Genomic DNA, 27,534 nt, shown 5'->3' on the forward strand with positions numbered 1-27,534 from the left:
CCAAAAAGACACAAAATGACCAAAAAAAGACACAGAATTACCAAAAAAAAGACCCAAAATTATTTTAAAAAGACACAGAATGACCCAAAATGACCAAAAAGACACAAAATGACAGAAAGAAACCCTAAATTACTTTAAAAAAGACACAAAATGGTCAAAAAAAGACACAGAATTACAAAAAAAAAAGACCCAAAATTACCCGAAAAAGACACAAAATGACCAAAAAAAGACACAGAATTACCAAAAAAAAGACCCAAAAATATTTAAAAAAGACACATAATTACCTAAAAAAGACACAGAATGACCCAAAATGACCAAAAAGACACAAAATGACAGAAAGAAACCCTAAATTACTTTTAAAAAAAAGACACAAAATGGTCAAAAAAAGACACAGAATTACAAAAAAAAAAGACCCAAAATTACCCGAAAAAGACACAAAATGACCAAAAAAAGACACAGAATTACCAAAAAAAAGACCCAAAAATATTTAAAAAAGACACATAATTACCTAAAAAAGACACAGAATGACCCAAAATGACCAAAAAGACACAAAATGACAGAAAGAAACCCTAAATTACTTTTAAAAAAAAGACACAAAATGGTCAAAAAAAGACACAGAATTACCAAAAAAAAAGACCCAAAATTATTTAAAAAAGGCCCCAAATTATCCCAAAAAGACACAAAATGACCAAAAAAAGACCCAAAATTATTTTAAAAAGACATAATTACCTAAAAAAGACACAGAATGACCCAAAATGACCAAAAAAAACACCCAAAATTATTTTAAAAAGACCCAAAATTACCCCAAAAAGACACAAAATGACCAAAAAAAGACATAAAATTACAAAAAAAAAGTAATTAAAGGGACCTTCCACACACAACACGGTAAAGTGCCATTCATATAAAACTCACATTAAACTTTCATATTAAGGTGGGGGCCACAAAATATCGTCACGAGGGCCGCAATTGGCCCGCGGGCTGCGAGTTTGAGACCCATGCTCTAGAGTCTTGCTTTAAGGTTGTGGTGAGTTTTCATTATTAAAAGGCCAACAGTGGTGTCCAAAGCTCCTCTGGTCTTGTGTTGTGGCTGTAACGGTGCATTCACTGATGCTCGGTCAGAGCAGCGTTAATGGCTGAACGCAGCACAGACAGGAAGTGCTCTCTCTCCTCAGCTCGCTCTGTGGCACAGACCCAGGAACGACACGGACCCTCCAGGACGAAGGCATGGGACACGTCTGCAGAGAAACACAGTCATATTCCTGCAACTTAGACTTTCACCCTGTGGAGTCTCCAAAAGCTCCAAATAATCCAGACTTGTTGCCTCCATCAGAGCGTGGAGCCCTACTGTAAATTTACCTCAAAAGTTCTGGCTGTAAACTCCATGAGGCCAGTTTCAGTTTGACAAAATGACTAAAAAAAAACACAAAATGACAAAAAAACACAAAATAACGAAGAAAGACACAACAAAAGACACAAAATGACCAAAAAAAAAGACACAAAAAGACAAAAAAAAACACAAAATGACTTAAAGACAAAAAAAACGAAGAAGGACACAACAAAAGACACAAAATGACCAAAAAAAGACACAAAATGACTTAAAAAATACACAAAATGACTAAAAAAGACACAACTTGACAGAAAAACACACAAAATAACTAAAAAAGACAGAACAAAAGACACAAAATGACCAAAAAAGACACAAAAAGACACAAAGTGACAAAAAAAAAAGACTTAAAGACAAAAAAAATGAAGAAAGACACAACAAAAGACACAAAATGACCAAAAAAAGACACAAAATGACTTAAAAAATACACAAAATGACTAAAAAAGACACAACTTGACAAAAAAACACACAAAATAACTAAAAAAGACAGAACAAAAGACACAAAATGACCAAAAAAGACACAAAATGACAAAAAAAAAATGACTTAAAGACAAAAAAACAGAGAAAGACACAACAAAAGACACAAAATGACCAAAAAAAGACACAAAATGACTTAAAAATACACAAAATGACTAAAAAAGACACAACTTGACAAAAAAAAACACAAAATAACTAAAAAAGACAGAACAAAAGACACAAAATGACCAAAAAAGACACAAAAAGACACAAAATTACAAAAAAACGCACAACATGACTAAAAAATGACCAAAAAAGACACAAAATGACCAAAAAAGACTCAGTGACAATGACCTGTTCTCTGACCTGCAGAATGACTCGTCAGTATTGCAGCATGACTTGTTGCCTCCATCAGACTAGAAACCAAAGCAGCGTGGAGCCCTACTGTAAATTTACCTCTAAAGTTCTGGCTGTAAACTCCATGAGGCCAGTTTCAGTTTGATGATGATATACCAAGTAAAACTGGAGACAAGCTCAAATAGATTTAGTATCAAATGATAGAACTGGATGGAACCCTCTTATATGGTAGATTTGACACCTTTGGTCACATTTGACACATTCATTTTTTTTTTATTGAGCAAGATAGTGTTTTGAAAGTTAAAAAAAATTCAAAATCCCATATTATGTTAGACTAAAAGACACAAAATAACCAAAAAAAACCCACAAAATGACAAAAAAAAGACACAAAATGACCAAAAAAGACACAAAATGAGAAGACAAAATGACAAAAAAAACACCACATAAGACACAAAATGACCAAAAAAGACACAAAAGGACCAAAAAAGACACAAAATGACCAAAAAGACACAAAATGACTAAAAAAAGACACAAAATGACCAAAAAAGACACAAAATAACTAAAAAAGACACAACAAAAGACATAAAATGACCAAAAAAGACACAAAAAGACACAAAATTGTTACGCTACTTACAAAAATTCAAAATCCCATATTATGTTAGACTAAAAGACACAAAATAACCAAAAACACCCCACAAAATGACAAAAAAAAGACACAAAATGACCAAAAAAGACACAAAATGAGAAGACAAAATGACCAAAAAAAACACCACATAAGACACAAAATGACTAAAAGACACAAAATAACAAAAAAAAAACACAAAATGACAAAAAAAAGACACAAAATGACCAAAAAAGACATAAAATGACCAAAAAAAGACACAAAAAGACACAAAATTGTTATGCTACTTACAAGACACAAATAAAATAGAGTCCCACTAGAATAAAAACCAGAGTTGATGACAGGATCACACAAGATCACATTTATGTTGGTTTTTCTTTGTTTCTTTTTGGTTCAAAATATTGATCCAGTAAGTCAGAATAAAAAATCTATTATTAATAGGTCATATAGGTGAGGTTGTGCTGGGAAAAAAAAACCCAACATGGCATTGAAACATGTTTAAGTGTTGTATACAGGCAGGATGAAAAGGATTCAAAAATGGACAAAATAGCCCCAAAAAGACTCCATAGAGCAGAGGTGTCAAACTCTGGCCCGTGGGCCAAATTTGGCCCGCAGTATAATTATATTTGGCCCGCGAGGAAATACCAAAATATAATACTACAAATCCCAGAATGCTCTGCTGGTGTTCTGGCTTGAACACAGTAGATCAGTGTGGAGCAAACTGAGCAACAATTAAAGTTGTTTTTATTTTTCTTGCTAGTCCAAGGCTTGAATGGCTGCACATTCATTGAAGGATATTATTATTAGTCATTTGGTTTATTATTGTTATTTTATTCTCACATTTATTTTTAGCCTGTGGAAAAAGATTACTGTTAAATTTAAATTTAAAGAAGGCCGCATATAAAATAAAGGGACATACGATTTTTATTTAAATTTTATTTAAGAAATGAATGCCATTGATGTGTTTGTTTGTTTTATTTGATATTCGATTTTGCATGTTTGCAATATTAAGTTATATCAAGCTTTGCTTGTTCCATTTCGTTTGAACTTGTTTAGGTCCATTTTTTCAATAAATATCAATGTTGGCCTGCGACTTTGTCCAAGTTTTACATTTTGGCCCACTGTGTATTTGAGTTTGACAGCCCTGCCATAGAGGTAAATGATGATATTGTGAAGGTTGTGGTGAAAGACTCACAGCGTGTGTGTGTGATCTCTCTGGCGGCCAGGCTGCTGAGCGCCACCGAGGCCAGGAAGGTGTGTGTGCTCTGGTGAACCAGCGTGAACGGTGTGTGATGCACGTTTCTCCGCGTCAGCACCAGAGCGTCGCTAAACAGGAACAGGCCCACGTCACACACCTGCTCAAACACCCTGCTCATAACAAACACACACACAAGAAACACTTCAATGACTCAATTTAACATACCGAATTAAAGGTACAGGCATATTTAATTTTTAATTCTTAATTCTTCTCAATTATATTCTTGAGTGTCCAAAATATGTCTATTGACTTATTTAATTATTAACTATGTTGTTAGGCTCATCAAGGCATCATTTATTCATTTTTCTTCTTAGAAGTAACCACTGTAAAGTATAAAAATTCAACAAATATAGAGTTTTTAAAAAACTGCCTTTTTTTATTTTTATGTGTTTTTTCTGGATCTTAAAATGTGTTGCTTTTCTTAAACTGTATATATACATATAGATTTTTTTATCTCATTGATTTTATACACATTTGTATTGGATGTTATAACAATGTATAATCAATACAAAATATAATGAAAAAACATACAAGCTTGAATTAACTCTGTAAAAATGTATTTTATAACATACAGTATTTGTGTAAAGGTAAAGGTAAAATCACATTTGTCCAGTTTTAGACAGTAAATAAATCATATTCTTACACATCTAAGTGAATCAACATATGTGGATATATATGTAAATATATATATATATATATATATATATATATATATATATATATGTGTGTGTTATATACACTACCGGTCAAAAGTTTTAGAACACCCCAATTTTTCCAGTTTTTTATTGAAATTCAAGCAGTTCAAGTCAAATGAACAGCTTGAAAGGGTCCAAAGGTAAGTGGTGAACTGCCAGAGGTAAATAAAAAAAGGTAAGCTTAACCAAAACTGGAAAATAATGTACATTTCAGAATTATACAAGTAGGCCTTTTTCAGGGAACAAGAAATGGGTTAACAACTTAACTCTATGGAGTCTTGGGCTATTTTGTCCATTTTTGAATTCTTGTCATGTCTTTGTAAGTCATTTTGTGTCTTTTTTTTGTCATTTTGTGTCTTTTTTTTGTCATTTTGTGTCTTTTAGTGTCTTTTTTGGTCATTTTGTGTCTTTTTTTTAGTCATTTTGTGTCTTTTGGTGTCTTTTTTGGTCATTTTGTGTCTTTTTTTAGTCATTTTGTGTCTTTTAGTGTCTTTTTTGGTCATTTTGTGTCTTTTTTTAGTCATTTTGTGTCTTTTGGTGTCTTTTTTGGTCATTTTGTGTCTTTTTTTAGTCATTTTGTGTCTTTTGGTGTCTTTTTTGGTCATTTTGTGTCTTTTTTTAGTCATTTTGTGTCTTTTGGTGTCTTTTTTGGTCATTTTGTGTCTTTTTTTAGTCCTTTAGTCCAACATAAATTGTGATTTTGAATCTTTTTTTTACTTTCAAAACACTATCATGCTCAATAAAGAATTTTAAATGTTGCAAATGTGCATTAATTTCAGAGTACACTGAGACATTAAACTGCATAATTTTCAATTAAATTCTGGAAAAGTTGGTGTGTTCTAAAACTTTTGACCAGTAGTGTGTATAAATGTAATTTGTGTTGTTACCTGAGCGAGTCAGGAATCTTTTCATCGGGGCTCCTGAGCAAAGCAGCATCCTGAGTGATTATCAGCTGCCTGTTGCCTTCACTGAGGTTCTACACACACACAAAAAGTCCATATTAACCCTCTAAAGCCTGAATCATGAAATGATTGCCAGAAAATTCTTTTTTTTTTAAACTAGAGTGTTCATTGGACCTGCTGACAAATATTAATTTTAAAAAATCAATATCAATTGCCATATATGATTTCTAATTTGTATAATTTTTGATAAATCAGGTCTTTTTGTGCAAAAACATATAAAACCTAATATTTTCAACCTTTTAAGACTTTGATTTTCTTTTTAACATTTCAACATGCAAATATATTTTTTCCCATATAACACAACAACATCATGAAGTTTTCCTGCAGCAGTGACAGATCCTCCAGTGGAACCTGCAGATTATTTTTGCTACATCTGGTATTTTTGTGCAATTTGTTGCTCAATTTGTTTATCTTCAACACATGTATCATCATCAGGTTTTTCAGAGACGATAAAAATCACACGATGATGATGTAGAGGTCTCAAAAACATGTGTATCAAATATGATACACGTGGCTTTATAGGGTTAAAATGATTCAGCATGGGTCTTATTTAGAGAGTGTGAGGAAAAAAAGGCGAGCTGTGTTTTTACCGGGCAGCCTCGGATCATGTGCTGCGTCTCGGCCAGCAGGCCGTCTCTCTCTGAGTTACGCTTCAACTGAACCAGAAGAAAAAACATCTCAATTAAACGCCAATTATTGTCTCAATGAGCGAGAGGCGCTGGCTCCTGGCTCTGTGTGGCTCTGTACCTTCTGAATGAATCCTCTGAGTGTCAGCAGGGTGTTGAGGGCAGCGGAGAGGTGTTGGTTGTCACGGTGACCGGGGTGTGTGTGTAGCGACAGAGCCTGGAGCAGAGTCACGTACTCCTGGATCCTCCACACGGGGCTCAGCAGCAGCTCCTGCAGGCTTCACACCAAGGTTATTATAGTTAACCAAAACTAACGAAATAACCAAAACTAGAATTGAAAAAACATTTTCGTTAACTGAAATAAAAAAAAAAAAATAGAGTTTTAAAAAAAAACGATAACTAACTGAAACTGTATTTTGTGGTTACAAAACTAACTAAAACTAACTAGTGAAAATGTCCTTAGTTTTCATTTTTGTCAACTTTTTTCATTCATAATTCAGTGTTTCTATTTGAACATGCAACACATGGTGAATATGTTTACTGAGACTGGGATGTTTACACTAGAACCAAAATACAAAACAGTTAATAACCTTATTGGGGCTGAGATGATAAACCAAAGGAAATAAAGGCAAAATTTATTATGACCACTTTGAATCTAGCACCCAACACATAGCCCATTACAAAAAAACTAAAACTAACACTAAAACTAATAAAAACTAAACTAAAACTAAGCATTTTCAAAAAATAAAAACTAAACTAAAACTAGCAAACTCACTCTAAAAACTAACTAAAACTAACTGAATTTGAAAACAAAAATTCACAACGAAATTAAAACTAAAACTAATGAAAAATCCAAAACTATTATAACCTTGCTTCACACACACACTCACTCATTCATTCATCAAGAGTCTTTAGGTTTGGTATCCACCAGTCTCACACATGTCCGCTTTATGCTAATGCAGGGGTTCCCAAAGTGTGGTGCGTGGACCCCTGGGGTGCACGGGCTGCCACTAGGGGGTGCGCGAGATGAAAAATGTAATGGCAGTCCGATAATTACACAATTAAATTTTTTCCCCCACGCAATAAAGACGTGTTAATTTCCTTTGTAAAATGTAAAATCAAAAACTGTAATATTAATTAATAAATAAATATATTAAAAATGCACTTCATCTTAAAATGAAGCGTAGAAGTTATCTTCTTCCATGTTTCCAGCCTGTTATGATGACGGGTTGTGTTTTTTAGCTCCACGTTCATTTAAACTTTTTTTTCAATTTTTGTTCAACGCAGCTCAAAATATTATAACATTTTCCCAACTTATGTGCTTTCTGCCTCTGATCCTGAACCTGTCATCCTCCTCTTTGCTCTTAAAAGTGGAAGCTTGTGCATAACTTTGTTGCATTATATTGAAACTGTGTTTCAGATGAATTCAAATGCTAGAGCTCATTGTTGAGATCGTGATTATTTTATCATGTGTGTTCTGGTCCTTTGAGTATGATTAAACATGCCGCCTTTAATATGGCGATAAAAAAGCTTATTGCATTTTGTGTTTTTTTGAAGGAATGGGGGATTGAGGGTGCGTCAGCCCGGTTCGGACATAGAAGGGGGTGCACGGCTAAAAAAGTTTGGGAACCGCTGTGCTAATGTATTCTAAGTGTGTATGTGTGTGTGTGCTGGTACCTGAGCATGTGTGTTGCAAGAGTTCTGTCAGCTCTCTTCAGAAAAGCCCGAAACGAAGGCTTTGTCTCCCTGCACTGACACACACACACACATCAAATGTTAATTAACCCTTTGATGCACAACATAGGTCTAAAGCAGGGGTCTCAAACTCAAAATACCTGGGGGCCGCTGGAGGCAGTATCAAAATGACCAAAGATACAACATTACTAAAAAAAAGACACAAAATGACCAAAAAAAGACACAAAATTACAAAAAAGACACAAAATGATTGGAAAAACACTTAATTACTTAAAAAACACACAAAGTGAACAAAAAAAAGAAACAAAATTACTAAAAAGACACACAATTAATTAAAAAAGACACAACATTATCTAAAAGACACAAAGTTACAAAAAAAAACCACAAAATTATTTAAAAAAGACACAAAATGACTGGAAAAACACTTAATGACTTAAAAAAGACACCAAATGACAAAAAAGACACAAAATTATTTTAAAAAAGACACAAAATGAACAAAAAAAAGAAACAAAATTACTAAAAAGACACACAATTAATTAAAAAAGACCCAAAATTATTTAAAAGATACAAAGTTACAAAAAAAGCCCACAAAATTATTTAAAAAAGACCCAAAATTACAAAAAAAGACACAAAATTATTAAAAAAGACACAAAATTATTAAAAAAACACACAAAATTATTAAAAAAAAGACACAAAATTATTAAAAAAAGACACAAAATTACAAAAAAAAAAGCAATTAAAAAGGGACCTTCCACACACAACACGGTAAAGTGCCATTCATATAAAACTCACATTAAATTTTCATATCAAGGTGGGGGCCACAAAATATCGTCACGAGGGCCACAATTGGCCCGCGGGCCGCGAGTTTGAGACCCATGGTCTATAGTGACCCCCCTAAGTTTTTATATTCTATATCTTTGCAATAAATTAATTTCATCATTCAGTATTGCAGGTTTTCCTCAAATAACTTGTTTTTGATCGTCATACATCCTCATTTTTTGTTTTCATTTTCTTGAAATAAAACCCCTTTTTTTAAACACAACGCCTTTAATGCACGAGTACGATGCATGTGCATTAGAAAGTGTTTATATGTTGTCACCAGTTTAAAACCTGACAAAGAAGACACAAATATTAACTATCCTATTTTGTTAAATTGGTGTTTTTCCAATGGAAATTATTATTTGGTGGCTCTAATAAGTCTCAAATGTTAAAATATGTGATTTTCCAATGTAATCTGGTGGTTCTAACAACTCTTTTAAAGTTAAACCTTCAAAATAAGAACAACATAGTTACACATATACTCAAATGGTTAATTCAGTGTATCACTTTTTGTGTCACTACGCTTCTAATGCACAAGGTCATTTTTGACCCATGTGTGTAAACTTGATATAATACAAAAACTATTTTTCTTCAAAAAGTATGAAAGGAAATATGAATATAATGATCTGTTGTAATAAAACAAACACACAGTCAGCATGAAATAACATGGGAAATGAATGCAGGTCATTTTTGACCCATGTTGTGCATTAGAAGGTGTTTATACACTACTGGTCAAAAGTTTTAGAACACCCCAATTTTTCCAGTTTTTTATTGAAATTCAAGCAGTTCAAGTCAAATGAACAGCTTGAAAGGGTCCAAAGGTAAGTGGTGAACTGCCAGAGGTAAATAAAAAAAGGTAAGCTTAACCAAAACTGGAAAATAATGTACTTGTCCATTTTTTAATTCTTTTCATGTCTTTGTAAGTCATTTTGTGACTTTTAGTGTCTTTTTTTGGTCATTTTGTGTCTTTTTTTAGTCCTTTAGTCCAACATAAAATGTGATTTTGAATCTTTTTTTTACTTTCAAAACACTATCATGCTTAATAAAGAATTTTAAATGTTGCAAATGTGCATTAATTTCAGAGTACACTGAGACATTAAACTGCATCATTTTCAATTCAATTCTGGAAAAGTTGGTGTGTTCTAAAACTTTTGACCAGTAGTGTAGGTTGTGCATCAAAGGGTTTATTTATTCATTCTAAATCTGAGCAGATTCTCAGATCAGTTTCAGCTCGTACATATGGTCCAGCTTCACCTTGTCGATGGTGCTGAGAGCGGTGGTGTAGTTGTTGAGGTAGTTGGTGTAGACTCTGAGTTTGGAGCAGAGTTTAACAAACACATCCCCAACACACTGCTCTGCTCCCCACTGCTGCAGCCGGGCTTGTAAATCACCATGAAACACCCTGCAGCAAGCACAAAATACGTCATGTCACACAGAGGGCTGCAAACAAGACAGTGGCATACAAATATTTGTGTGTGTGTGTGTGTGTGTGTTCTTGTACTTCCTACATAGTGAGGACCAGAACACGTTTTTAACCAACAGAGTGAGGACATTTTTGCAAAGTGAGGACATTTCGGCCGGTCCTCACTTCTTTAAAGGCTTTTTTGAGATTTCAGACTTTGTTTTAACCCATTGAAGCCTGGAAAGCGTTTACGTCGTTTTGTAGTATTTGTATAAGCTCTCAAATACTTTTTGAATTTCATTTCTATCTGCTACAGAGGCTGAAAAATCTATTATTTAGTAGAAGAGTTCACACTTTTTTTCCCAGAATTTTTCCAGAATTTCCAGAAAATTAGAGGCTTATTTTAAAATCGCCCAGCGGTTTTTCAGGCCTCAATGGGTTAAGGGTTAAAGGTTACATGATAATGATAATTAACTGAAACTGTATTGTGTGGTTACAAAACTAACTAAAATTATAGTGAAAATGTCCTTCGTTTTCGTCTTTGTCAACTTTTTTCATACATAATGAAGATGGATAAGACAAAGGAAATAAAGGCAAAATTTACTGTGACCTCTTTTAATCTCCCACCCAACAAATACCCCATTACAAAAACCTACAACTAATAAAAAAAAACTAAAACTAAGGTATTTTCAAAAGAAAAAATACTAAACTAAAACTAGCAAACTCACTCTAAAAACTCATTAAAACTAACTGAATTTGAAAACAAAAATTCACAACGAAACTAATAAAAAATCCAAACTATTATAACCTTGCAAGGGAATTCACTGTTCCAATGAGGGTCCTCACAAAGATAGAAGTACAAGAATGTGTGTGTGTGTGTGTGTGTGTGTGTGTGTGTGTGTGTACCTGTTGAGCTCCAGTATTTGTGTGACAGGGCTGAGTATGATGTGCATGTCAGTGAAGCTGATAATGGCTCTGTTGGAGTTGAGAGCTGCTGTAAGAGGCTCCTGGTAAACCTGCAGCACAAACAAACATGGCCGCTATCAGTTAACCCTCCATGGTACACATGTGGCATATGATGACAGTTAAGAGAAAAATGTTTGGAGTGTTATTTTGTCTCTTAAATAGACTAAAGTTTTTGGGGTTTGTTGCCTGTAGGCAACATTGTACCATAACGGTACACAAGTAAAAAAGAACATTTTTTAAATTGATTTTAACATCATTTATTTAATAAACATGTGTTAACGATTCAGTAGCTTCAACAGTGTACAATACATAACATTTTAAATTGAAAAACATTAACCTGGGGGCCGCTGGAGGCAGTATCAAAATGACCAAAGACACAACATTACTAAAAAAAAGACACAAAATGACAGAAAAAAAACCCAAATTACTTAAAAAAGACACAAAATGACCAAAAAAAAGACACAAAATGAACCAAAAAAAGAAACAAAATTACTAAAAAGACACACAATGAATTAAAAAAGACACAAAATTATATAAAAGACACAAAGTTACAAAAAAAACCCACAAAATTATTTAAAAAAGACACAAAATTACAAAAAAAGACAATTATTAAAAAAGACACAAAATTACACAAAAAGACACAATTATTGAAAAAGACACAAAATTATAAAAAAAAGACACAAAATTAAAGGGACCTTCCACACACAACACGGTAAAGTGCCATTCATATAAAACTCACATTAAACTTTCATATCAAGGTGGGGGCCACAAAATATCTTCACAAGGGCCACAATTGGCCCGCGGGCCGCTAGTTTGAGACCCATGGTCTAAAGTGACCCTACTAAGTTTTTACACTCTATATCATTTATTTAATAAACATGTGTAAAAGATTCAGTAGCTTCAACAGGGTACAATACATAACTTTTTAAATTTAAATACATTATAAAAGGAACTTTTTTAACCGGTTTCTTGTCTGAATGTAGCCTGTAGGCAACATTGTACCATTGAACCAACGACCCATTGGAATGAATGTCTTCAACAGTCTAAGTGTATGAAACTATCAGAAAGGTTTACTCACCTAATAGTCAGAAAATATTTTTTCCAGATGGAAAAGGGCCATAAAATGACGTTTTGAGTGATTTTTTTGTGGCGTAAAATGTCTGTAAAAAGCTGTTTCCTTTGGAAAAGTCTGCAAAATAGGGTTTCAATATGGCCTCCTGGAGGTCATGTGACAAATTAAAGTTTTGCTATTGGTTCCCTATACTCTTCCCTCTTTTTAAAGTATTTAAAGCATCACTCGAAAACATGCATTGTAGAAATTTGACAGGCCAAAAATGGGTATGATGCCTGAGGGCAACACTGTACCATAGAGGGTTAACACTCAGACTTTGATCACGCCGGTGTAATTTCTTTATGATTTCACAACATAAAAATGAAGCAACGTCGAGCCCTGCTGTCCATCTAAAGTACTGGTTTGATACTCCATTCCAGTTTTTGTTTGATGATAATAGGCAGTAAAACTGGAGATAAGGTCAAATATATTGAGACTGAAACGGTAACACTTTACAATAACCAACTAAATGTTTATAGATGCTTTATAAACCAATTATTAACCATTTACAAAGTGCTATACATAATTAATCTTTAAATGTTTTTATCCAATTTCTTAAAGGTATATGAATCATTTCAAAATCATTAACATACTTAATATGGTGTTAAAAATGTTATAATGAGTGCAACTAAAACTATTAATAAACTGTTAATTATAATGTAATTGTTTGTTAATGGTAAAGTAACTATAAACTTGCATTAATAAACCATCTATTAGCCATTTTTTAATTATTTAGTTAGTTAAACATTAATAAAATGATGTATTTACCGTCCTAAATGGCCTACATACAGTTTATAAATGAAAATTGATTAAATGATTAAACATTAATAAACTATCTGTGTACCATTTATAAATGATGGTTATTGTAAAGTGTTACCAATGAAATTATAGAACTAGATGTTCTCCCCATTTTACGCCTTTCTCCTATTTTATGTTATATTTGCAGCCTGTGTTCACATTTGTAACATTTAAAATTATTCACTGAGCATAGTTGTGTTTTGAAATTAAAAAAACATCATTTTCAACATCTGATTGAAGGTTTTTTTTGTGTGTGTTTGTTACAAAATGTTAATCCAGTCAATCAAAGTGAAAAATAATTATCAGGTTATATAGGTGAGGTTGTAGCAGAAAAAAAAAATGCCAACATGGCATGGTAAACATTTTATTCAGTTCTTCAGTTCTTCAAAGGGTTCAAAATAGACAAAAACAGCACTTTCTTGCTTGGTGGTTCTCTAAAAAATGTTATTATCCTCTGAAAATTAGATTCTAATAAAAGGAAACAACGCGGAAAAATAGGCTCTGCAGCTGAAGAAACATCAAGCAACACTTAGTTTACAAATGCATTACATAAATTGGACAGCATTACATAATGTTTGTTCAGTTCCATTCAGTCTAATTAGACTTGACGCCCGGTGGGATTGTGCCTGTAACAACATAGGGCTGGGCGATATGGCCCTAGAAGAATATCACGATATTGCAGGCATTTTTTGCGATAACGATATTCGTGACGATATTAGGAAATACCTAAAAATTGATATAATATAGAAAATATGATTTTTTTTTTAGTCTGTATAAATAATTAAAAATCTAAAATGTAGTGTGAAGTGCAAATCTCAACACTTGCCAAATAGAAAAAATGTACTCTTGACTCTTGAGTATGAGCAAATAATAAAAATAACCATTTAGGGGTTCCGGGGGCATATTTTAATGACATTTTGTAAAAGAGAATAAAGGTTCTTGTATGTTTTATTTAAGGCATCTTATTTTGACAGTCTTCTTGTAAATTCTGTGGTGTGCTCTTATTTTGAAAGCTGCATGTGTTTAGTGACAGAGAGTAAGTAGCTTTTTGTGATTAAAACAACTTTAACCACTACATCAAGAAGTAGGAACGTTGCCAATATCATGATATGCATTTTTTTTAACCATAAAAAAAAAATACCGATATTATTGTGAACGACACGATATGGCACAGCCCTATAACAACAGCCTGGTGGCCTCAGTAAATATCCTGAATGAAAGTGGTCTTTTAGTTGTTAATATTATTATTATAATAAGGACGTACCTTCAGCACAGCTCCCAGTCTCTGCAGGTAGAGAGCCTCGCTGTGGTGGAGCTCTCTAGCAGCCACGCCTCTCCAATCCAACGCCGTCTACAGAGAAACAAACCAGCTGTGAGGAGGAAGTGAGCGTCTTCAACCTGCTCTGAATGGAAAGCTAACACACACCTGTGGTAGCTCAGGTGTCAAGCTAAAGGGCTTCTCTGAGCTCTGAGGTGGAAAAGAGAAATCATCCGCTCCTTCGTTTCTAAACTTTTCTTCTTCATCCATCTCTTTCTTACTCCATCTTGTCAGGAAGACAGCGAGGAACTCCAGAGGTCTGTTCTGGAGACGGAAGAGCAGAAATAAAGAAACACTTGGATTGACTGTTTTTACTCTTGTGTTTGTATATAACAGTATTTTATTTTATTTATTTATTTATTTATTTATTTATTTATTTATTTATTTATTTATTTATTTATTTATTTATTTTGGGTAACACTTTACAATAACCAACTAAAGTGCTATACATATTTAATCTTAAAAAAATGTTCAACCAATTTCAAAGGTATACGAATCATTTCAAAAATCATTAACATACTTAATATGGTGTTCAAATGTTAAAATGAGTGCAACTAAAACTATTAATAAACTATTAATTATAATTTAATTGTTTGTTAATGGTAAAGTAACTATAAACTTACATTAATATACCATCTATTAGTCATTTATAAATTATTTAGTTAGTTAAACATTAATAAATTATGTATTTACCATTCTAAATGGCCTATATACAGTTTATAAATGATGATTAAACATAAATAAACTATCTGTTTACCATTTATAAATGATGGTTATTGTAAAGTGTTACCTTATTTTGTTCCTCTCATGAAGGTGGACAACACAGTGTGTACAGAGACACTCTACACCTTCATGATTGGAAAGGAGCAGAAGAAGAAAACATTTCTTATATTTGTCTGCCCCCTACTTATATATAAAAATAATAAAAAAAAGATGGTCTGACATCACATACAATTTATTTTCAGTAGCCTACACCAACAAAACTTTGATTATAACAAAACACTTAAAACAACAAAAACAAACAAGACAAAATCTCAAAAACTAAAAAACAACTGATCATTAACAATCAGTTTAAGTTTCCAGTACATACTGACATTTTTTTCTGCATTTGTTCATTTTTTTAAAAATCTATTAATATCTGTATAACCTTTTAAATCCTGTATTTGGGAATTCCATATTTTTACACTGACAACCGAAACACACATTTGTTTCAAGGTGGTCCGAGCAACTTGGTGCTTAAAATCAAATCTTCTTCTATGATTTTCATCTTCTGAAGTAAACACAAATAGCTTTTGCAGGTTTTCTGGTAAAACTCTGTTTCTGGCTTTGAACATAATCAACAGTGTCTGGAGTTCTATTATCTCTGGACGTTTCAATAACCCTCATTTAATAAATAAACTATTGGTATGTTCCCTAAAGTTGACTTTGTGGATGATTCAGATTGCTCTTTTCTGCAATAAGAACAAAGGCAATATATTGCACACATGCAGACAGTTTGCAGAATCAAACTATTAAATTATAGCCATTTGGATTAAATGTTTAGGAATAATACCCAATACTTCTGCACAATAATTCAAGTAAGGTAGTATAAGTGAACAATACAACATTCTCATTGTTTTGCAATCTAAAATATACTTGACTTTGTTCAAATTGAAAATATTCTTTGACAGTTTTTTTTTTAAACATATGTACATATACAGTAGCAGTAATTCTCACCTCGTCCTGTCTTTTGAGAGCAGTGAGTCCCTCAATCAGAGCCTCATTCACATCTTTGGACACACAAAGCTCCTCGAGGCAGATTTTCTCCCACAGAAAGTGACCTAGACGTATATAATATGAACAGATTCCACAGAGATTTTACAGCATGCAGGCATTTGTTTTAACCCTCTTTTAATGCACAACATGGGTTAAAAATTAACTATATCCATTTTTTACCTAAGTAGCTTGCTAAGCTAACTACTTAGCTAACTTCTTGGCTAAGTAGTTAGCTTAGCAAGCTACTTAGCAAAGTAGTTAGCTTTGTAATAATACAAAAACTTTTCTTTTTCTTCATGAAGTATGAGAGGCAAAATGGAAATAATGATCTGTTGTTATCAAAAACAAGACATTTAAAGAATACTTGAAATATTCAATCATAAAATAAGTTGATATCTTATAAGTTGAATCTTTTTTTTGGTAATTTTGTGTCTGTTGTTGTGTTTTTTTTTTGTTTTTTTGTGTCTTTTTTTGTCATTTTGTGTCTTTTTTTGTCATTGGTGTCATTTATGTGTCTTTTTTTGTGTCTGTTTTAGTTATTTTGTGTCTTTTTTTCATCATTTTGTGTCTTTTTTTGTCATTTTTATGTCTTCTGTGGATTTTTTTTGGTTATTCTGTCTTCTCATTTTGTGTCTTTTTTGGTAATTTTGTGTCTTTTTCAAGACATTCAAAGATTTTGAATGCTTAAATATCATCTTTGCCATTTTTTCATGTGCTAATGTGGCCCTCTGATTAAACACTGGCCCCTCCTTGGCACCCACAGTAAAACTGGTCTAGAACCGCCACTGGTCAATATGTTGTGCATCAAAGGGTTAACCTGCCATCACTATGCATTTAAATGTACATGAGTGTGAACCCCACCCAGAGCTCGGCCCCGGGCCTGGAGGCTGATCTGCTGTAGCTGGGGCCCCAGGCGGCCCCTCAGCTCCCCCAGAGCCTCCTCCATCCACTGGGCCTGTCTGCACCAGCCCTGCACCACACTCTCACACACGTACTGCAGGGCCGGGGCTGCTGCTGCTGCTGCAGGCTCCGGGGGGCCGGAGCTCACGATGCCGTCAGACCACTCGCTCAGAACTGGGAAAAAAACAAACAAACAATAACTAAAGACTGAGTTTCAGCTGCTGGCTGCCAAGGTTATTATAGTTAACGAAAACTAACGAAATAACGAAAACTAGAATTGAAAAAACATTTTCGTCAACTGAAATAAAATAAAAACTAGAGTTTTTAAAAAAAAAACGATAACTAACTGAAACTGTATTGCGTGGTTACAAAACTAACTAAAACTAACTAAAATTATAGTGAAAATGTCCTTAGTTTTCGTTTTTGTCAACTTTTTTCATTCATAATTCAGTGTTTCTATTTGAACATGCAACACATGGTGAATATGTTTACTGAGACTGGGATGTTTACACTAGAACCAAAATTCAAAACACCCAGAACAGTAAGAGTTAATAACCTTATTGGGGCTGAGATGATAAACCAAAGGAAATAAAGGAAACATTTATTATGACCTCTTTGAATCTCGCACCCAACACATAGCCCATTACAAAACTAACACTAAAACTAACACTAAAACTAATAAAAACTAAACATTTTCAAAAAATAAAAACTAAACTAAAACTAGAAAACTCACTCTAAAAACTAACTTAAGCTAACTGAATTTGAAAACAAAAATTCACAACAAAATTGAAACTAAAACTAATGAAAAATCCAAAACTATTATAACCTTGCTGCCTGCATGTACACATCATATGAAGCAAGAAGACATGAGGGCTACTACTGTCCTATTGGATGTGCTCTTACAGTGTTGTTGGGCACTAGTGGGAGAATGTTTCTGTCCTGTTTTGATATGAAGGATGACCCTGGACCTACCTCTTGAAATGTACACATTTTTACAATGATTCTTCTCTCCCCGTGTAATGATACATGTGTATATATATATATATATATATATATATATATATATATATATATATATACACACTACTGGTCAAAAGTTTTAGAACACACCAACTTTTCCAGAATTTCATTGAAAATGAAAATTAATGCACATTTGCAACATTTAAAATTCTTTATTGAGCATGATAGTGTTTTGAAAGTAAAAAAAAGATTCAAAATCACATTTTATGTTGGACTAAAGGACTAAAAAAAGACACAAAATGACCAAAAAAAGACACAAAATGACAAAAAAAGACACAAAATGACCAAAAAAGACACCAAAAGACACAAAATGACTAAAAAAAGACACAAAAACTCTTAAAAAAGACACAAAATGACCAAAAAAGACACAAAATGACAAAAAAAGACACCAAAAGACACAAAATGACTAAAAAAAGACACCAAAAGACACAAAATGACTAAAAAAAGACACCAAAAGACACAAAAAAGACACAAAATGACTTACAAAGACATGAAAAGAATTCAAAAATGGACAACATAGCCCAAGACTCCATAGAGTTAAGTTGTTAACCCATTTCTTGTTCCCTGAAAAAGGCCTACTTGTATAATTCTGAAATGTACATTATTTTCCAGTTTTGGTTAAGCTTACCTTTTTTTATTTACCTCTGGCAGTTCACCACTTACCTTTGGACCCTTTCAAGCTGTTCATTTGACTTGAACTGCTTGAATTTCAATAAAAAACAGAAAAATTGGGGTGTTCTAAAACTTTTGACCGGTAGTGTACATGCATACCTTTATATTGCTGTCACATTTACAGGCTCCTTGAATCATTTCTTAGAGTGTAAGCTTCGAGTCAATTTCTGGGTCAATCTTGTGCAGCATGGGTGACTCACTGTTCTGGAAACTTCCTGTGGCAAGACCCATTGGTGCCCGAACCTCCAGACCGGTCAGAGTAGAGAGGTTCTGGATCAGAGTCACTCCTGATGCTGAGAGAGACAGAAACAGGAGACAATGTGAGACAGACAACAGAGTGTGTGTGTCCTAACATGTGTGTGAACCTACCAGATGCAGCCAGTGGAGAGAAGATGTCAATCCCTCCTCCTTCTCCAGTCGGGGCCACCCAGACACACAGTTTTTCCCAGAAGTCTCTCTGGTCGGGATCCAGTAGAGTCCTCTCTGACAGGCTGCTACCTGAAGAGGCAGGTAAAACAAAATGTACGAAAAGAAAAGAAATCAGAGAATAAACCTCTCATAAATCAACTTTTCAAAACTAAGTTTAGCAGTTTAATAGTTGAGCAGCATCACTTTCAACTTCAACTAATTGGGTTTGAAAGGTTAGTTGTTGTTTTGTTTTTCAGATCTTTATTAACAATGAAGGAAATACAGACATTCAGTAGATAAACAAGACATACAAAGAAAAATGCCAGTTACAATATCTGTAGAATTAAATATATATAAAAGTAAAATAACATAATAACATAATAAGGCACATAGGGTATAAGGTGCTTCCCTTTATATTATTCTGGGGTTTCTGAAAATAGTGTATGAGAGTGTGTTCACATTTCTTATTTGACATCAACTCTAAAGTTTCTATATCAAATTTTAACTCTATTGTGAAAAAATTAAGTTTGAAAGGTTAGTTGATGAACTTGTGAATGCCTCATGACATAAAATAAACACAAAAAATGTATTTTTGGGGGGTAAAATAGGCTCCCAAATGACTTTACAGGCAAAAAGGATAAATGTGAAATAATGTAGAATATAAAAATAGGGCTAGGTGTTTAATCAAATATTATTTTCAATTATCATACTGGCCTCCAACAATTATCAAAACTATATAAAACAACAGTGATAATATTATAATAATGCTGGATTCTCTTTCTCATTTGTCTTATGTTATAAATCCTGCAGCTTTTTTTCCTTGACAGTGGTGTAAAAACAAATAAAAAACTGATAAGTCATTTATTTTATTTATCTCATTTTATTCTATCAGCCTTATTATATTAAGATTAAAAAAATACTTGTTTTGTTGGTTAATGCATAAATAAAATCAACTATTTCTTCCCCTGTTGTAATTTTCTTTTATTGAATTGCATGTTGTTTCAAAAGTCAATGAGGATTTGTGTTAAATAATTAGACCTCAATATTGACAAAAATAAGCAAGGCTATGATTTTTTTGCCATAAGGAGCAGCCCTGTAGAAAGAGGTGAATGTAAAATCAGTCTAAGATTTATGATAATTAGTCTTGGGCCAACAGTCAACCAGGGGACCAGGATAGCTATGGACTTAGTGAAAAAAGTTCCTATGATAATAACTTAAGCTATAAATGGTTTTAGCAGATGTGCTGCAGTATCCTGAGAGATGAACGTGGAGCAGTGAGGCTCCGCTTGGACTGGATCTAAGCCTGCTAGTGTTTCCACACATTCAGTTACACAGGATTATTAATTCTCACTGTGCAGTAGATGGAGCTCCTGGGTTCCTCCTGGAGCTAGGAGGCCCACTCTCTGAGCTCTCTGCCCAGAAACGGCCCTCTTCACCTGGCTGAGCAGAGCTGAGAGAGTCCCTCTGTGGTCGTACAGGACCGCCGTCACTCCTGGCTTCACGCCGCTCAGCACCAGCTGCACACAGAAATATTACATCTTCATCTTCCCACTGGGGCTTTTCCTCTTTACACTCATCGCTGCTCTCTTCTTTTTTACCAAAGAGTGATTTCGGGCAGACTGAGGCCCTGTTTACACAAGGACGCTTGCAGGTAAAAACGACAAAATATTTCATCGGAAGTGCCTTTCGTTTAGACGGTGACGGCGTTTTGGGGGCTTAACCCATAAGAACCCACACCCAGTTATCCATAAAGGAAAGTAATGGGGGATATATCACAGTTAGTAATTTTATGTTTATATTATGATTAGTAATTTTGTGTCTTTTTTTAGTAATTTTGTCTTTTTTTATGTCTTTTTTAAGTAATTTAGTTTTTTTCTGTCATTTTGTGTCTTTTTTAAGTAATTTAGTTTTTAATGTCATTTTGTGTCTTTTTTTTTTAGTAATTTTGTGTCTTTTTTAAGTAATTTAGTTTTTAATGTCATTTTGTGTCTTTTTTTTTTTTTTGTAATTTTGTGTCTTTTAAGTAATTTAGTTTTTTTCTGTCATTTTGTGTCTTTTTTAAGTAATTTAGTTTTTTTCTGTCATTTTGTGTCTTTTTTTTTGAGTAATTTTGTGTCTTTTTTTTAGTAATTTTGTGTCTTTTTTAAGTAATTTAGTTTTTAATGTCATTTTGTGTCTTTTTGTTTTTTAGTAATTTTGTGTCTTTTAAGTAATTTAGTTTTTTTCTGTCATTTTGTGTCTTTTTTTAGTAATTTAGTTTTTTTCTGTCATTTTGTGTCTTTTTTAAAGTAATTTTGTGTAATTTTGGTCCTTTTGATACTGCCTATAGCGGCCCCCAGGTAAGTTGAGTTTGAGACCCTGTTCTAGAATATTTAAAGTGTTTGTTACATGGGTGTCACCGTGGGTTCTTATGGGTTAAAAACGCAAAAATCTGAAACCACCTTCCAAAGTGGAAAAGTTAAATCCTCTCCTCCGTAGCGTGTCGTCTACACTGACAAGACACGTATGTGTTTACGTCACATACATGCTCCAGGACAGGAAATAAAGAAACGTGGGATTATTTCCATGGTGGGACCTTCAAGCTGCTCTGGCAGCTCTAATAAACTTACAGGAGTCTTTCCACCAAATGTCCAGGATATGTACAGATAGTATTAGTGAACAGAGAAGGATCTGGAATTACCTCTATCACATTCTGGATGCAGCGATTGGTGGGAGGAGCCAGACGGCTGTGAACGAGACCTGGGAGATCTAGTGATGGAGGAGAACTTTGTGGAAGGAGTAGCTGATGAAAATGTGTGGCGTGAAAACTTCTGCATGCCCAAAGATGCTCTTATGGCTTTAAGTGATGCCGCCTGGCTGCATACAATCACATTTCACACACTTTAGCGTCACCGTATGCAGTATGCATTTAATTGAAAATGATGCAGTTTAATGTCTCAGTGTACTCTGACATTAATGCACATTTGCAACATTTAAAATTCTTTATTGAGCATGATAGTGTTTTGAAAGTAAAAAAAAGATTCAAAATCACATTTTATGTTGGACTAAAGGACTAAAAAAAGACACAAAATGACCAAAAAAAGACACAAAATGACTTAAAAAAAACACAAAATGACTTACAAAGACATGAAAAGAATTCAAAAATGGACAAAATAGCCCAAGACTCCATAGAGTTAAGTTGTTAACCCATTTCTTGTTCCCTGAAAAAGGCCTACTTGTATAATTCTGAAATGTACATTATTTTCCAGTTTTGGTTAAGCTTACCTTTTTTTATTTACCTCTGGCAGTTCACCACTTACCTTTGGACCCTTTCAAGCTGTTCATTTGACTTGAACTGCTTGAATTTCAATAAAAAACTGGAAAAATTGGGGTGTTCTAAAACTTTTGACTGGTAGTGTATATTTAACACATTAGATTTATTACATCCCTTAAAATCAAGAGAGCTTTGCGACCCCTCGTGGATCTTTGGCGAATCTCTGTTTTACCTCATAGGCAGGAATTCTGTCGGAGATGAGCAGTAGAAGTGGAGGAGTGGTGGGGTGGATGGGTGGTGCTGTGTGTCTGCTGGTGAAGGACAACAGAGCTCCGCTGGCTTTGCTTGCTCTTCCACTAAAAGAGAAGATGGAGGACATTGTTGTGGTGATTGCTCTGTGCATTATTCTCTCAATTAACCCCCACCTCCACCGACAGGATCCAAATTAATGTTTTTCTTTATAAGGTCGCCAAAAATTCACAGTGTATTGTAGAAACAAACCATAAGAACAGGCATTTTGGTCAAAATTTGAACTTTCAGATAGTCCTTGAACGGATGAAGAGATGAGTTTCTGTTAGAAAAAGTAACCAAAAGAAAGCTTAAAATGATGTTTGGAATAACTAGATCCTCAGCGATACTATGAAGCCATGATTGATTTTGCTGAGACAAACGGTCATGTGACAAATATTCACTGAAATCAGACAGAACTGCAGGCTGTTTACACAGAGCTGAGAGGAGAGGACAGGTTGTTAAAATGCAAATATATTATATAGAGGTCTCTATATCATGTAGAGACCATTTTCTCCTAAATATTCATGACACTTATGGACACTTGAGAAAGTGTTGTATATATAAATTCCATCTTATTCCAATTTTTTTTTTTAAGTAACAGAGAAACTTCGTTTTTATGATTTATGCCATTATAACTGTTATTCTGCACAACAGAATATACAGCAGTGAATTACAAAATAATCACCCACTCTTTTGAAGTTACCACAGATATCTGATGCCTGTTTAGTAACACCTGGCCTAGTGGGTGGCTGCTCAACTGTGTTTTATTTTCATAATAAGATTAGCACAGCCAGATAAGCTTTTATTCATTTATTTCAGCTGGTCAGCTGTAGTGAGTCGGTATGTGTTTAAGGAAGCATATTTTGTTTTGCTTGTTTTATGATTTGGCGCCACCTGCAGCCGTTCCTTTTAGTCCTACTCTTTCTACTGCTGGCAACTCCATAACATTTGCTTTTGTTGGTACATTTTAAGACTAAATGGCAGTGCTTGGATGACTACACAAGCAGTATGTTGCTTCACTTAGTCCTGGACACCGACAGAGTTGGTAATCCAAAAAACCGCGATCTAAAGATGCATTAAAAATTGTGAAAAGATACTTTTTTTTTGTTTGTTTTATCTCAAAACATTTTAAATAATCTACACCACTCTACATGCTTAGTATACAGCTGGAGGCAGCACCCTAGTAGCCTATATTAGGTTGCATTATAGCTATACATTATGTTTATATATGTGTTTTCTCATCAACAGTTACTTACATTTACTGTCTTTTTTTTTTTTAGATATTTTGTGCAAAATATGCTATCAATAAAGATTAATTTGATTAAAACACATATTTTTTTATCCAGTCACATTAACCCTCCGGGGTCCATCTATTTATTGAAAAAACACATGTTTTATTTACAGTAATAACTTTATTTATATATGATATGTAGACAAGCTGAGAAAGCCAGTTAAAGTTCATCATAGGAGCTTTCACAGTGTGACATTTATGTTTCTAGACCATTTTTAAAATGTGAATTTTCTTTCTACAATGAAAACTATTACTATTTTTAATTTACATGCAAATAGACTGTTTTGCAGTTTTATTATTTATTATCTTTCCTGCTGTTTTTGTGTGTATAAATGGTAAAAAATTTTTTTAAAAATGGTACATTTCCATAGACACCTGTGTCTTTTGTTTGTATTTTGGGTTCCTGGCAGCTTTATACTTTGGTAATTAAAATAAAATGACAGACTGAAAGATACTAAACAGAGACAGAATGCAGAGGAAGTTGACAAATTTGAACCAAAATCTCCTGGATTTCAGAGGTTTAAAACACATGCACATAAAAAAAATAGCAGACAATGAAAGCTTGATTAAAGGAGGTAGTGAGGGCTGAGGACTGAACCAAGGTTAAGTAAATAGATATAAAGTGCTTTGTGCTGAGGTAGCACGCTAGTCATTTCTAATTAAGAAACCTAATGGCAACAGGGACAAACGATTTTCTGTAGATGTTTCTTTTGCTCCAGGGACGTTGTATCATTGCCCGAGGACAGTAGAAGGGTGGCTGGGATTTTGTCACGTCAGCATTGGACTGCTTTGTCTTGTTTTTTAAACTTAGGTGCTTAAACAAAGACAGAAGCTGTGTCCCAAAGTCAAGGAAGGATCCTCAAACGGCTGAATCTGAAGGACACTACGTCACCAACATCCTCTGAAGGACTGTCCTAATGTCCAGGATCCTCCAGAGGACAGAGTCCTTCTTCTGCCCAACTTCCAAGGATGCATGTGTGTATCCTCCGTGGGCCCCGGCTACCCATAATGCCTTGCACACACCGGTCTACCGGGAGATTTAAAAATGGCGAATGTAGAAACAGCCATGCCGGCGGCGCGATATACATTAAAATATATCAGTATTTACAGTTTACACTGAATGTTATCACATAACTTACAAAACGTGTGTTCAAAGTCAAGCAAAAACATAAACATAAACAAATGCCAGAATATTTAGCTAAAGATAATAAACGCCATCTTGATACATTGCCGGTTAAGTTAATTAACTCAGTCGCTAAAATTATTGTTAATTAATTTATATGCATCAGATGATGATGTACTATGTGCAACCATGCCATTCAGAAAGTTATACATTTCTTTATTGTGTTTACACGGACCGAAAGTCCGCTATCATCTGTTATTGTTATTTATAAATAACTGTTATTGTACTGTACTGTAAAATAAATTAAAAAAAAATCACAGAACATATTTCCATGGTGAATTATGCGCCGCTGCTTTGTTGTTTTATTGTAATTTTTTCCGTCTTCCACTATGTTTTTATCTCTTGCCTGTAAAACACTTTGTAACTTTGTTCAGAAAAGTGCTATAAAAATAGTAAGTTTTTCAGTTTATTATTATTATTATTATTATTAATAATCACCTGCTAGGACAGGAGGCCGTCTGAGTTGCGGTCATGGGCGGTCCCCGGTCTGAGCTGAGACGGAGGCTGGGGGACGCCACGGTCCTGGGAGGCCAGGACAGAGAGGACAGAGAGGACAGAGAGGGCTGAGAGCTGAAGGTGATGCCTGAGATGAGCCTCCCTGTCTGGGTGCCTCCTCCTCCACCTCCTCCTGGCTTGGTGTAGCTGCCCCAGGCTCTCCTGGTTCTCAGAGAGTCTCCTGGAATTAACACAGATATGACAAGTTTTCTGAGAAACCATGGTATCACTAATGGACGGCATGATTTCCAATTTACTTGATTCATGTTAAAGCTTTGACACATTTAATTTAATTAAAATGAAAAAAAAAATGAAATAAATAAATAAATATGACGGAAATGTCACTGTAATGCATTTTATTGAACTTAACAAAAGAAGACAACACAACCATGCCAACATGTCAGCACTGAAATGTGCTTAAGAGTTCTCCTGAGTGTTCCTAGGATTTGTTCTTACCTAAGAAAAGAACAAAATTCATGAATGCCACAATCTTCGTAAAATCTTCGTAAGTAGGACTTAAGAACAAATTTGTTCTTAAGAACAGTTCTTGAATGAGGCCCAGTGTTATCATATAAAACTAGACAACCTGAGGCATCCATTGGTACCAAACACATTATGATAGCATGTGGGGCTAAGTTTTAGAGAGGGAAAAACTGACATGGATTTTTTCAAAGGTGTCCCTTTCCCTCTGATGAAGATATCTGTATAAGAAATGGGTTATCTGGGTCCCCACAAGTCTCCTCTTTACAGACACGCCCTCTTTATGCCAATCCCATGCAGTTTGGGGAAAAGAATGGTCGTTTTGTCATGCAGAATAACTGTTATTCTCCCCTGTAGTATTTGAATATTTCCACATACACTGTAAAAAAATGTTTGTAGAAATTACAGTAAAACACTGTCAAATTACCTCAGAAATAGGGCGTCAAATTAGAAATTGAATATCACCGTAGTAGGCGCTTTTAATTCCAATTAACCAATGATTGGCACAAAACTTTAACTTTTACTGTCATAAACTGTAGGAAACATACAATTTTGCTGTAAAAATATAAAAATTTTCATGTAAATAAAATAGAGAAATAGCATGATGTTACAATGACACAATGACCCTAAAAATAACGGGGATTATTCCAGTCTAAATTACAGCTTTTGCTGATATTTATATTTAAATTTACAGTAGAAAACCCACTCTCTACTGTACTTTTTACAGTGAAGTTCTGCCAACCACAGCTACCAGTATTTCCCGTAAATTAAACTTTTTTTTTTTTTTTACAGTGTACTGGGGTCCCTAAACACTCAGATATAATTTCACCACCTTGTTTCTTTCTATTTTGTTCCTTTCCACTCACTCTTCTCCTCCTGTAGTTTGTCTCTGATCATCTGCCCTGATCCTCTTCTCCTTCCTCCTCTCCTCCTCCTCCTCCGTCACCCCGGTGCATTGTGGGTTGAGGGTCCCGTACAGCTCAGCCGCCTCTCGTGGACTGAGCCAGTCCAGCGTGCAGACACAGTCCACGTAGTGGTTCTTCCAGGCTCCAGACTCTTTCTCTGCTGGAGAGAGAAGGGCAGGAACCAGCTCTGGAGATGCAGCGGCCGGCCCACAGACAGTCCTGGCCACAGAAACAATAGGCCCTTTATATTAACCTGCAGTAAAATCTCCATTCAATTCAATTCAACAAGGCTTTATTGGCACAAAAGTTAAAAAACAATATTGCCAAAGCACAAGTACAACTTTTTCCAAATATTTGGACAATAAAAAAACATTAAAATAAAAGAATCATTAAAACTAAATAGATACAAATC

The 27,534-nt window shown here is 34.2% G+C and overlaps 1 protein-coding gene across 1 annotated transcript in view; it reads right to left on the minus strand.

Annotated features, from left to right (window-relative positions):
* Positions 1 to 869: 869 nt before the first annotated feature.
* LOC131962839 (epithelial cell-transforming sequence 2 oncogene-like) overlaps positions 870 to 27,534 on the minus strand; it is a 32,836-nt gene continuing 6,171 nt past the window's right edge. The window contains 20 exon segments of the mRNA XM_059327931.1: positions 870 to 1,235; positions 4,015 to 4,187; positions 5,660 to 5,748; positions 6,325 to 6,390; positions 6,482 to 6,638; positions 8,038 to 8,111; positions 10,129 to 10,276; positions 11,183 to 11,292; positions 14,416 to 14,502; positions 14,578 to 14,733; positions 16,186 to 16,289; positions 17,086 to 17,298; positions 19,017 to 19,109; positions 19,186 to 19,314; positions 20,576 to 20,741; positions 22,710 to 22,833; positions 25,681 to 25,918; positions 27,084 to 27,117; positions 27,119 to 27,292; positions 27,294 to 27,341. Coding sequence (XP_059183914.1) covers positions 1,102 to 1,235; positions 4,015 to 4,187; positions 5,660 to 5,748; positions 6,325 to 6,390; positions 6,482 to 6,638; positions 8,038 to 8,111; positions 10,129 to 10,276; positions 11,183 to 11,292; positions 14,416 to 14,502; positions 14,578 to 14,733; positions 16,186 to 16,289; positions 17,086 to 17,298; positions 19,017 to 19,109; positions 19,186 to 19,314; positions 20,576 to 20,741; positions 22,710 to 22,833; positions 25,681 to 25,918; positions 27,084 to 27,117; positions 27,119 to 27,292; positions 27,294 to 27,341 — 2,517 coding nt within the window. The 3' untranslated portion in view covers positions 870 to 1,101.

The sequence above is a fragment of the Centropristis striata genome, chromosome 24, assembly GCF_030273125.1.
Source record: "Centropristis striata isolate RG_2023a ecotype Rhode Island chromosome 24, C.striata_1.0, whole genome shotgun sequence".
Taxonomy (NCBI): Eukaryota; Metazoa; Chordata; class Actinopteri; order Perciformes; family Serranidae; genus Centropristis; species Centropristis striata.